General features: G+C 44.3%; 1 protein-coding gene across 2 annotated transcripts in view; it reads right to left on the minus strand.

The window, feature by feature from the left end:
- Positions 1–576: 576 nt before the first annotated feature.
- The window catches only part of LOC140194690 (uncharacterized), an 81,175-nt gene continuing 68,073 nt past the window's right edge, over positions 577–13,678 (minus strand). For both annotated transcript variants that reach the window (XM_072251948.1, XM_072251947.1), the window contains 2 exons: positions 10,251–10,386; positions 577–4,767 (listed from right to left, as the gene is read on the minus strand). In XM_072251948.1, the coding sequence (XP_072108049.1) occupies positions 4,623–4,767; positions 10,251–10,386 (281 nt within the window). In that variant the 3' untranslated portion in view covers positions 577–4,622. The remainder of the gene's footprint in view (positions 4,768–10,250; positions 10,387–13,678) is intronic.

A 13,678-nucleotide genomic window follows, 5' to 3' on the forward strand; every position in this document is an offset into this window, starting at 1 on the left:
GGGTGGTGGTACTTGTTATGATTTGTAATTCCAAAACATAAAACTAACTGAAAGGAAAAATCCTGATTTCAGGATTGAATGGCTTGTCATATGAAGAGCGTTTGATGGCTCTGGGCCTGTATTCACTGGAATTCAGAAGAACGAGGGGTGACTTCATTGAAACCTATTGAATAATGAAAGGCCTTGATAGAGTGGATGTGGGGACAATGTTTCCAATAGTGGGCAAGTCCAGAGACCAGAGGACACAGCCTCAGAATAATGGGGCATTGTTTAAGAACGGAGATGAGGAGGAACTTATTTAGCCAGAGAGTGGTGAATCTGTGGAATTCTTTGCCACAGGCAGCTGTGGAGGCCAAGTCTTTATGTATATTTAAGGCAGAGGTTGATAGATTCTTGATTGGTCAAGGCATGAAGGACACGGAGAGAAAGCAGGAGATTGGAGCTGAGAGGAAAATTGGATTAGCCATGATGAAATAGTGGAGCAGACTCGATGGGCCAAATGGCCTAATTCTGCTCCTATATCTTAAGGTCTTATGGAAAACATGGAGACAGGAATACCTTGTGTATGTTCTTTAGTTTAATTTATACTTCAGTGAGATGCGCACGTATGACATGATGACGTCTGCCATTCACATACTTTTACATGTATCCAGTAATGAGATATTTAAATTAACAGGAATGCTTAATCAAACAATATAGTTAGAATACTACTGAAATATTAAATACACAATAGTAGGGACAGATACATTAGGGGCATTTAAGAAATCCTTGGATAGTCACATAGATGATAGACAATGGAGAACTATGTAGAAGGGAAGGGTTAGATTGATCTTAGAGTAGGTTAAAAGATCAGCACAACTTTGTGGGCCAAAGGGCCTGTACTGTGCTGTAATGTTCTATATTAATTGAGGAAGACTTGGCCTTCCTACCATTTGAGTTGTCCAGACAAGAGGGAAGCCCCAAGAGCCAAAGAAGAATGGTTTCAGGTCTCGTCATTATAGCAATGTGGTCTGTGGAGTCTTGCTTGCAACTGTGACTACACTAGCTACGTCAAGAGAGGTGCCCTGTAACGTTTTGTACACGGATCTCCCACCTGTCTGTCAGTTTTCAGGCCTGGAAGAGACCATGTACATGTAGTGTGCGAGGCTACAGCCCCTACTCGCCCATCTGAGGGGGCTGCTCCTCGCCTTTTGGCTGCATTTTAGCCCCATCCTCTTTATCTTTGGTCCCATCCAGTAAGGGGAGGGCAGGGAGGAAGGGGATGTCCTAGTTAACCTGTTGCTGGCGTTGGCTAAGGTAGCTATCTGTGGGTCCTAGAGACGGGTACTGCAGCACTCGGACCAGCTGACTGCCTGGCAATACTCAAGGGGTATGCTCGTGCCCGGGTAGATGTGGATAAAGAGTAACATAGAGGTGTTCTGGGATTGTTGGGCACCATGGAAGATAAATACCATCCTCAATGAGAAGGTGATGTTTTAGTTTGGTCTGTGTTAATCATGAATTGTCTGATTTCTGTTTATAATGTGATTGTACTGTAATGGTTTAAATTTATAATAAATGTATTTTTGTAAACAAAACACTGGGATTGTAAAATGCCTTTCACCCATTTACAGTACCAGTTTTATTTCTTTAACACCACTCTGAGGGCCATGAAGTGGAATGTGCTGCCCCCTGCTGCCAGGATGGATAATGACCCTGGAGAGTCTGCACCCACTGAACAACCCAGCTTGGATTAATAGGTCATGGGAGAGAAACTGGAAGTTAGGCCCGTCAGTTCTCTGTTATACACCCAGTTACACTAACCCTACATTAACCCCAAACTCTGCCACGGACGGTCCCAAGCCCGGCTGTGAAAGGAGGAAGATAAGGCATGGGGTTAGCAGTCCTATATTGTAAAAAACCCAGAGCTACAGAAACTCCAAAGGCTTCATCCCTGGGATTGGAAGGATCTTCACCTCGAAGACGTATGAAGTTGTGCGGCGAAAGTCGCAAGCCTGTGGAAGCCACAGAGCTGATTAACCTTCTAACATCCAGGACCAAACGAAGGAAAAGAAGATGGCATTAGCCAAGTACCAACAGCAGCAGGCAAGCGCTAATGTGCAATCCCCAGGGAAAGCGGAAGAAAGGATGGCAAAAGTACGCTGGTGACGCGACCTTGAAGCTAACATCAGGAAGACGGGCTACACCTGGGGACAATGAGAAAGGCTGACCAAGACAGGGGTCTCTGGTGTGCTGCTGTCAGCAGAGTCCTCTGACCCGGTTACCTGTGTTAATCCCTCACTCTTCCCCCCTCCCAACGGGAAAAAATACAAACGACTGAAATCACGTACCGCTAGGCTCAAGGACAACTTCAACCCCATGTTATAAAGCTACTAAACAGTTCCTTAACTATGTGCAGATAGACCTTTGACCTCACAATCCACCTTGTTCTGATCTTGCACCTTACTGTCCGCCAGCTCTGTCTTTTTATGTAGCTGTTGCACTTTAAAGGTTACGGGGAGAATGGGATTTAGAGGGACAGTAAATCAACATGTTGAACATTAAAGTGAACAGACTACAGCAGTATAGGACCATGAACATATACTCAGAGATCACTTTACTAGGTACAGGAGGCACTGGCCGCTGTATATGTGGCACAGATGACGTCTTCCACTTTCTTCCACACAAAGAGATATGAAAATACCAAGCAGCTTTAATTAGTTAAAAAGCAAATGTTTCTCAGCAGGATTTCACAAAGAGTAGTTACTTTAAACCCCTGAATTTATCTGGGCAAGAAGAATCTCTGGTTAGAGGGGCAAGTGCGGGTGCATTTGCTTGAAGAGACTCAGGATGTATTCCATGTACAAGTGGGTCCTCCTCTCTAATATGGGTCTTGAAGTGCTTCTCTTTTTCTAATATAGGTCTAGAAGAGCTATTCCCTGTTCTCAGTTCCTTCACCTCCACCTCACCTGTTCCCAGGATAATACTTACCTTTCCAGTCTGTTGTCCTCTTTCTCCAAAGAACGGATTCCCTTCCTGCACCATTGATGCTAACCTCATCCACATCTCGTCCATTTCTGGACATCCATGGTCATCTTCCCACTGCAATAGCAGGGAGAGAGTTCCAACCACCCCATGAGCCTCTGCGTCCAACACGTATTTCTCTTCAACTTCCACCATCTTCAATGGAATCCTACTACCAGACACACCTCTGCCTCATCCCCACTCTCCTCTTTTCGCAGGGATCGCTCCCTCTGTGTTTCCCTTGTCCATTTTTCCTATCCCTCTAATCACTCACCTGGTTCATATCCCTGCAAAAGACAGAAATGCTACACCTGCCCATTCACCTCCTCGCTTCTTTCAATTCAGATCCCCAAGCAATCTTTACAGGTGAGGCAACTCTTCACCTGAAAATCTGTTGGGGTTGTTTATTGTACCTGGTGTCCCCAATGTGGCCTCCTCTGTACTGGTGAGACCTGACGTACATTGGGGGACCACCTTGTTGGGTATTTCTGTTCTATCCACCAAAACTGAAATTTCCTGGTGGCCAACCATTTTAATTCCTATCTGCATTCCTGTTCTGATGTTGCTTCATGCCCTCCTCTTCTGCCATGATGAGGCTACTTTTAGGGTGGAGGAACAGCACCTCATATTCCACCTGGAGAGCCTCCAACCTGATGGCATGAACATCAATATCTCCTTCCAGTAATTTTTCCCCCTCCTCCTTCCATCATCTCTATTCCCCACTCTGGTCTCTTACCTTCTGCTCACCTGCCTATCACCTCCCCCGGTGCCCCTCCTCTTTCCTTCTCTCTCCTCTCCTATCAGATTCCTTCTTCTCCAGCTCTTTCCTACTCACCTGGCTTCACCTGTCACCTTCTAAATAGACCTCCTTCCCATCCCCTAACCTTTTTATTCTAGTGTCTTCCCCATTCATTTTCAGTCCTAAATAAGGGTCTTGGTCCAAAATGTCAACTGTTTATTCATTTCCATTGAACCTGCCTCACTTGCCGAGTTCTTTCAGCATTTTGTGGGTGTTTCTCTAGAATCGGGTCTCCTACAAAGTGGATCTAGAAGTGGGTATCCCTCTCTAAATTGGACCTACATGTGTATTTTCCTCACTAATGTGGGTCTAGAAGTGTGTCTCCTCTTCAATGTGGACTAGAAGTGGATTGCCCTCTCTAACATGGGTCTTAAAGTGGGGGCTCCCTCTTCAACGTGGGTCTAGAAGTAAATCTCCCTCTCTAATGTGGATCTAGAAATGGATCTCCCTCTCTAATGTGCATCTAGAAATGGATCTCCCTCTCTAATGTGGATCTAGAAACGGATCTCCCTCTTTAACGTGGGTCTAGAAGTGGATCTTCCTTTCTCTTGCGAGTTCAGGTCCCTCCTTAACTCTTGATCGGGCAGTTGGAATATTCCAGAAACTTAGCTGAGGGAATCTTGTTGGGGGACAGTTGATGTGAAAAGCTGGGACTGAGATTTTGACGGTGTGGCTGCAGTACGCAGAGCATCTCACAGTAGTCAGACTGATAATGAGTAGAGCTTCCCCGATGGATAACACAGCAACATTTCCTCAGTGACCTCGAAACTTGGAATAATATGAGATGGTCCTGAGTCCTGAGGGGAACCCACACACAGTGTCAGTGCCAAGGAGTTCCCTCTTCATATCCTGGTGTGCTGGAGTCAGCGGCAATTTCCCCGTGAGCAGTTCCAGCCCCTGACAGGTGGATGGGGTTCAGGCACCCGAGGACAAATGATCTCCACACCAGCCACCTCCGTTTGGTCCTTAAGCGAAAAACACTTTCTCAGGGCAGCAGAGATAATCACAGTCACAATGTCTACACACAGGCTTTGTCCCACAGACTACCTCTCCTCTGCTCCTGAAGACAGCATATGTAAATGGAAGAATAAGGGATGGGGTGGGGGTGTCTCATTGAAACCTATTGGATATTGAATGTCCTAGAAAGAGTGGACATGGAGAGGATGTGTTCAATAGTGGCGGAGTCTAGGATGGGAGGACACAGACTCAGAATACGGGGTTGTCTTTAGTCAGAGAGTGGTGAACCTCTGGACTTCCTTGCCAGAAACTACTGTGAGGTCGTCTTGGATAACTATTGGAACTAGTACTGTGGTAGTATTGGATAACTATTGGAACTAGTACAGTTTTATAGTACTGTTGTAGTATTGGTGGTGTTCTAATTTGTTCTGTGTTTTATTTAAATACATAACTTGTTATTCAGTTAAACGACTGTCTTTTTTTTAACGTTTTTAACGACTTTCATGAAACTTTGGCTAATTGGAACGGCCATTTCATTGGGCCAAAGTGTACTGGTCCCAATGGGAACAGGCCTTTCGGTCTAGTAATCCCATGAAATTATAAGAGACGGTAAGATGCATAGGTAGGGAAGATAGAATTATTTTGCTGTAGTTGGGGCATCAAAAACAAGAGGGCAGAGTTTGAAGGGGAAAGGAAACAAAAGTAAAGAGGATTTAAAAGGAGGGATTTTACACTGAGAGGTGTTGTTATATGGAAGAAGAGGTGATGGGATCAGATTCAACTACAATGTTTAAAAGGCACTCGGACATTTAGACAGGCAAGGCATGAAATAGTATCATCCCAATACAAGCAGATGAGGTGAGTAGGGATGGGCAAGGGCAAGCAGGTCATTACGGTTGTGATGGGCCAAAGGGCCTGTACAGCTCTACTTAACCAGAAAAGGCATCCCACAGTCAGCCAGATCTGAAGCTGGGCCAACGTCGTCCAGACAGCAAGGGTTGTTCAGTAATGGTCAGTACTGACTGATTCATCCTGTATTTTAGCAGGTGGAAGGTGAATTGTACCTCGTCTCCTGCCACACTGGTTCTATTAGCTAATGTATCAGACCCAGGGTTGGGGCCTTGAGCCTTCCTTGTTTCATCAACAATTTCATTGATCTAGAACCTTCTGGAAGATCAAATTCATTCCAAAGACATCTCCCCATATTTGATAGAGATCCATTCTAAATAAGAGGTCAAGAGCTTGACCAGTGCCGGGTTTTGCCTGCAATACTATTTGTTAAAATCTGTCCAAATGTTGTGGAGTATTGTGAGCAGTTTAGGGCTCCTTAGCTAAGGAATGATGCAATGGCATTGGAGGGGTCCAGAGCAAGTTCACGAGAATGATCCTGGGGATGAAGGGGTTAATGTATGAGGAGCATTTGATGGCCCTGGGTCTGTACTCACTGGAGTTAAGAAGAATGAGGGAGATCTCATTGCAACCTATCAAATATTGAAAGGCCTAGACAGAGTGGATGTGGAGAAGCTGGGGAGAGGTAGGGGAGTCCAGGACCAGAGGACACAGCCTCAGAATAGAGGGATGTCCATTTAGAACAGAGACGAAGAGGGTGGAGAATTTATGAATTTCTTTGCCACAGATGGCTGTGGAGGCCAAGTTATTCAGCAGGCCAGGCAGCGTTTATGGAAAAAAGTACTGTACAGTCAATGTTTTGGACTGAGGCCCTTGATCATTTGAGCCCTGCTGAAGGGTCTCAGCCTGAAATGTTGACTGTACTCTTTTCCATAGATCTGCCTGGCCTGCTGAGTTCCTCCAGCATTTCGTGTGTGTTGCTTGGAATTTCAGCATCTGCAGATTTCCTCTTGCTTGTGCTTGGCCAAGTCTTTGGATATGTTTAAAGTGGAGATTGATAGGTTCTTGATTAGTAGGGGTGTCAGAGGTTTTGGAGAGAAGACAGGAGACTGGGGTTGAGAAGGATATTAAATCAGCCATGATGGGCAGAACGGACTCGATGGGCTGAATGGCCCAATTCTGCTTCTATGTCTTTAATTGACTTACGGACAATGAACTTCTCAAAAGGCCAATATACAGGTGGATAGGATTTGTCTATGTTTGAAAAGCCAGGGGTTGCTCAGGGATTGTTGGTGTGACTTGTGCAGGGAAATCCATAGCTCTAGTTTGAACTGAATTTTTCAAGGAAGGCAGGGTGGTAGACATGCTCTGTATGGGCCTTACTCAATATCCCAAATAGTAGGTTGTTTCAATAGGTCAATTACAATAACAAAGAGAACATAGAACAGTACAGCATAGTACGGGCCCTTTGTCCCACATTGTTGTGCCAAACTTTGAACCTGCTCCAAGATCAATCTAACCCTTCCCTCCCACATAGCCCTCCGTTTTACAATGGAGAAATAGAGACAGGGTGAGGAGGTAGAGTTAGAAATGGGGAAGAATTGGAAGGGAACTGGAGGTGGGGGAGGGAGAGGGAGTGACTGGACAGGGAAAGAGAGATGGATATGGGGGAGTTGGACAGGAGCTGGAGATAGGGAAAGGTGGGTTGGGGAGAGAGAGAGACTATGGTTAGAGAAAGAGATGGATATGGGGAGTTGGACAGGAGCTGGAGATGGGGAAAGGTGAGTGGCTGAGAGAGGTAGAGACTGCAGATGGGAGAGGGGATAGGGTAAGGTGGAAGGGAACTGGAGGTGAGGAGAAGCTGGGAGAGAGAGATGGAGATGAAGAGTTGGAAGGAAACTGGAGACTGGGGAAGGGGGGAGAGAAATTTGGGATGAGGAGAGAGATGGAGATGGGGGAAGGTGGGAAAGAGAGATGGAGAGGGAGGGGAGAGAGGGAGCGAGTGATTGAGGTGGTGAGAAAGATGAGGGAGAGAGGGGAGGGGGAGAGAGGGAGGGTGAGAGAGAGGATAGAGATGGGGAGCTGGTGATGGGGGAAGGTGTGTGTGTGTGTGTGTGTGTGTGTGTGTGAGAGAGAGCGAGGTGGGGGATGGATATAATGTATGGAGAGATGGAGATGAAGAGCTGGTGATGGGGAAGGTGTGTGTGTGTGTGTGTGTGTGTGTGTGTGTGTGAGAGAGAGAGAGAGAGGTGGGGGATGGATATGATGTATGGAGAGATGGAGATGGGGAGCTGGTGATGGGGGAAGAGGTGTGTGTGTGTGTGTGTGTGTGTGTGTGTGTGTGAGAGAGAGAGAGAGAGAGGAGGGGGATGGATATGATGTATGGAGAGATGGAGATGGAGAGTTGGTGATGGGGAAGGTGAGGAAGATGGAACTGGGTGAGTTGGAAGAGAGAGAGGTTGTAGAGATTAACACTGGAGAAGGTGTAGGGAACCAGAATTAGAATCAGGTTTATTATCATCAGCATGTGTCATGAAATTTGTTAACTTTGTGGCAGCAGTACAATGCAGTACATGATAATAAAGAAAAGAACTGTGAATTGCAGTAAGTATATATCATGTTTAAGTTAAATAAGTAGTGCAAAAGAAAAAAAACAGAAATAAAACGTAGTGAGGTAGTGTTCATGGGTTCAATGTCCATTCAGAAATCAGATAGCAGAGGGGAAGGAGCTGTTCCTGAGTCACTGAGTGTGTGCCTTCAGGCTTCTGTACCTCCTTCCCATTGGTAACAATGAGAGGAGGGCTTGTCCTGGGTGATGGAGTGTCCTTACAGATAGGGAGGGGTTCTGGCCGACACACATGGTGGAGATTACATCGATCGGAGTGCCGTGAGTGGGTATATCAGTATGGCAGTGAGAACTTGATGCTGGGAGCTTGGCGTGCACTACCTGTCCATGCCACCTCTCGCTGGCATTTCAGATTCCGACTTATTTATCGACCCCAGGACTAGCCCATCATGGTTTTGGCCTTCGGGCTTCAAATTCTAGACTTGCATGGACCTCCGACCCCCTGCGACCTGGGTGGTGGTGACTGTCACGTGTGAGTCCCACCCGTGTGGATCTCTGACCCAGGTCTTGCCATCTGAGGATCGCTGGTATCCTCAGTGCCTGCCAACCCGACTTCTGGGACTGCTGACATTCGACTGCCAACCTGGACTCCAACAATCAGCTCAGTCCCCTGACTCTTCATTTACTGCTCTGATCTCTAACCCCCCCGGTCATCCCTAACCTGACCCCTAACACCCCACAATCCTGACTGAGAAGTTGCAGAACCTGGGCCTCCGTACCTCCCTCTGCAATTGGATCCTTGACTTCCTAACCAGAAGGTTAACCCCAAGAGTCTGTATGGATTAATGATAACATATCCTCCTCACTGACGATCAACACTGGTGCACCTCAGGGTGTGTGCTTAGCCCACTGCTCTACTCTCTGTATACACATGACTGTGTGGTTAGGCACAGCTCAAATACAATCTACATATTTGCTGACGATACAACCATTGTTGGTAGAATCTCAGGTGGTGACGAGAGGGCGTACAGGAGTGAGATTTGCCAACTAGTGGAGTGGTGCCGTAGCAACAACCTGGCACTCAATGTCAGTAAGACGAAAGAGCTGATTGTGGACTTCAGGAAGGGTAAGATGAAGGAACACATATTAATCCTCATAGAGGGATCAGAAGTGGAGAGAGTGAGCAGTTTCAAGTTCCTGGGTGTCAAGGTCTCTGAGGATCTAACCTGGTCCCTACATATTGAAGCAGTTATAAAGAAGGCAAGACAGTGGTTATACTTCATTAGGAGTTTGAAGTGATTTGGCATGTCAACAAATACACTCAAAAACTTCTATAGTTGTACTGTGGAGAGCATTCTGACAGGCTGCATCACTGTCTGGTATGGAGGGGCTACTACAGGACCGAAAGAAGCTGCAGGGGGCTTTAAATTTAGTCAGCTACGTCTTGATACTAGCCTACAAAACACCCAGGACACCTTCAGGGCGTGGTGTCTCAGAAAGGCAGCGTCCATTATTAAGGACCTCCAGCACCCAGGGCATGTCCTTTTCTCACTGTTACCATCAGGTAGGAGATACAGAAGCCTGAAGGCACACACTCAGTGATTCAGGAACAGCTTCTTCCCTTCTGCCATCCGATTCCTAAATGGACAATGAACCCTTGGACACTACCTCATATTTTTTTAATATACAGTATTTCAGTTTTTTTGCACTATTTTAAATTTATTCAATACACGTATACTGTAATTGATATATATATATATATATATATATTTATTTATTATTATTATTATTTTCTCTCTTCTATATTATGTATTGCATTGAACTACTGCTGTTAAGTTAACAAATTTCACGCCACATGCCTGTGACAATAAACCTGATTCTGTCCACAAGAGCCACCCCTATGAGCCTAAAAAGCCACTAAGCTGAGTCACAACCTGGACAGACATCGCAGCTCAGTGCCACGTTTACAGGACCCCCTCTGCTCCTGGCGGAGCCCCAATCTCAGTCCCGCTTGGGGGACGGACAATGGAGCAATGGTCTACAGCCCCTCGGAGGGTTTGTGTACTCTTCACTCACCGATTGTATCTCCAGGTACTCACGCCCAGCACACAGAGCGACAGCAGCAGACAGAGGGTGGCGAGCAGGCTGCAGACGGTCACTGTGGATGGCGACAAGGCTCGTCGCCCGTCCTGGATCTCCTGGTGTGGAAGAACTTGAAGCAGAAGGTGTGAGGAGAGGGATAGATAATCACAGCACACTCTACCCCCACAGTCTGAACCCACCTCCCAAACAAACTCACTCGGGATGGATCCCCGTCTTGTTCAGCACTAACGCTCTCCAATCCAGACCATGCTGCCTCAGTTGGAGAGTAGGTCTGATGAGGAAAGGGCGAGTGAGCTACTTTCTGGAGTGAAGGAGGATGAGAGGTGACTTGATAGAGGAGTACGAGATGATAAGAGGCAGAGATAGAGTGGACAGCCAAAGACTTTTCCCCAGGGTAGAGCTGGCTGAGGCAACTGACTGGGAGAATTTTAAGAGGATTGGAGGAAAGTATAGGGGGATGTCAGAGGTATGTTTTTATTTACTCAGAGTGGTGGGTGCGTGACACTGCCAGGGGAGACGTTATACGCAGATATGTTAGGACATTTAAGAGACTCTCAGGCAAATGGATGATAGAAAAATGGAGGGCTATATGGGAGGGAAGGGTTAGATTGATCTTAGAGCCTGTTAAAAAGTCAGCACAACTTTGTGGGCTGAAGGGCCTGTAATGTGCTGTAATGTTCTATGTTAATTGAGGAAGACTTGGCCTTCCTACCATTCCAGTTGTCCAGACAAGAGGGAAGCAGCCTGAGCAAAAGAAGAATGGTCTCTGATCTCGTCATTATGGCAATGTGGTCTGTGGAGTCTTGCTTAAAACTGTGACTACACTAGCTACATCAAGAGAGGTGCCCTGTAACATTTTTTACATAGACCTCCCACCTGTCTGTCAGTTTTCAGGCCTGGAAGAGACCATGTACATGTAGTGTGCGAGGCTACAGCCCCTACTCGCCTAGAAAAGAACCTACAGCACAATACAGGCCCTTCGGCCCACAAAGCTGTGCCAAACATGTCCCCACTCTCTCCGTAAAAGACTTAACCCTGACATCTCCTCTGTACCTACTTCCAAGCACCTTAAAACTATGCCCTCTCCTGCTAGCCATTTCAGCCCTGGGGAAAAGCCTCTGACTATCCACATGATCAATGTCTCTCATTATCTTATACACCTCTGTCAGGTCACCTCTCATCCTCCGTCGCTCCAAGGAGAAAAGGCCGAGTTCACTCAACCTATTGTCATAAGAATGCTCCCCAATCCAGGCAACATCCTTGTGAACCTCCTCTGCACCCTTTCTATGGTTTCCACGTCCTTCCTGTAGTGAGGCAACCAGAACTGAGCACAGTTCTCCAAGTGGGATCTGACCAGGGCCCTATATAGCTGCAACATTACCTCTCGGCTCTTAAGCTCAATCCCATGGATGATGAAGGCCAATGCACCATATGCCTTCTTTCTTTTTCAATATTTTTATTAATTTTTACACAGAAGGATACAGAGTACAAGAAGATATATATTATAAAAAAAGATAAAATAATACCAAATACATTATATTTGAATCATACTTGTGATCTCATTACCCTATATTCATGTAAATTAAATTAAATCGTAATCTTGAAATATGATAATTTATTATATAAAAAAAAGAATCTAAGCCCTCTACTAAGTTCGAAGCTGTTTGGTAAAGAAAGAAAAAAAGAAAAAAAAAACCTTATAATATAGTAAGATATGTTATTAGTCAAGATCTGCACTTTAGCAGCAAATCAAAGATTTTGAAAATAGTTCAGAAATGGTCCCCACAATGTTTGAAAGTCTTGGCTAGATTCAGAAACTGAACAACGAATCTTCTCTAAATTTAAGCATGACATAATATCGCTTAACCATTGAGCGTGAGCAGGCGGAACAACATCCTTCCATTTAAGCAAGAGTGCCCTCCTGGCTATAAGAGAAATAAAAGCCAAAATGTGCAAATCAGGTGTCTCCAAAATAATATCTTTTCCTCCAACAATACCGAACAAGGCAGTCAAAGGGTTAGGCTTAAAATTTACTTTGAAAAGTACAGAGAAAGTTTGGAATATTTCCTTCCAGTATTTTTCAAGACTGGGACATGTCCAAAACATATGAATTAGTGAAGCTTCTCCATTGTTACATCTATCACAATAGGGAGATATATCTGGATAAAAACAAGACAGCTTATCCTTAGTCACGTAGGCCCTATGGACCACTTTAAATTGTAGGAGGGAGTGGCGGGCACATAACAATGAAGTGTTAACCAATTAAAAAATTTGATTCCAAGTTTCCTCAGAAATTGATGTCTGTAAATCTTGTTCCCAGGGATTCTTAATTTTGTCTAAAGGAGCATTTCTCATTCCCAGCAGCATGCCATAAATATTGGATATTGAACCATTATGAAAAGGTTTCAAATTAGAAATTACATCTATTAAGTCCTTATTGGGAGTTTTAGGAAATGTATATAATTGAGATCGCAGAAAGTCTCTAATTTGTAGATATTGAAAAAGTGGGTTTTTGGTAAGCTATATTTAGCTGACAATTGCTCAAACAAAAAGAGACTTCCTCCAACTAACAAATCCTGGAAGCATTTAATACCCAATCTATCCCATTCTTTAAAAACTAGATCGGTCATGGAAGGTTTAAAAAAAATGAGAAAAAACGGGACTTGAAAGAGAAAATCTCAATAAACCAAAGTATTTTCTAAATTGTATCCAAATCCTCAAAGTATGTTTAACTACCAAATTGTCAGTTAGTTTACTTAAGGATAAAGGAAGTGAGGATCCAAGAAGATCAATGATACAAAATTTATTAATCGAGTTAGCTTCTAAAGAAATCCATACCGGACAGTCCTCAAGGTTAATATAATATGACCAAAATGTAAGATTTCGTTATTGACTGCCCAGTAATAAAACCTCCATTCTTTTTAACTTTTTGAAGATGAACTTTATTTAATTGAGAATGTTTGTTTTTCCGTATATAAGAAAACATAATAGAATCAAGAGAATCAAAAAAGGATTTAGGAATGAGAATGGGTAAGGCCTGAGAAAGGTATATAAATTTAAGTAAGATATTCATTTTAATCGGATTAATTCGGCCAATCAACAATAATGAGAGGGGTGATCAATTTGATAATGCCCTTTTTACATAATTCAGTAGGGTAAGAAAATTTTCTTTAAGTAGGTGTTTATAATTCTTGGTAATTGTTACACCCAAACAGGTAAATTGATTTCTTACAATTTTAAAAGGAAGGTTAGTATTAATTGATACCAAATTATTCAAAGGAAAAAGTTCACTCTTATGTAAATTTGGTTTATATCCTGAGAACTGGCTGAAACAGGAGAGTAAAGAACGCGCAGGAGATAACAAAGTCTCGACATTAGAAATAAAAAGCAATAGGTCATCA

The sequence above is a fragment of the Mobula birostris genome, chromosome 3, assembly GCF_030028105.1.
Source record: "Mobula birostris isolate sMobBir1 chromosome 3, sMobBir1.hap1, whole genome shotgun sequence".
Taxonomy (NCBI): Eukaryota; Metazoa; Chordata; class Chondrichthyes; order Myliobatiformes; family Myliobatidae; genus Mobula; species Mobula birostris.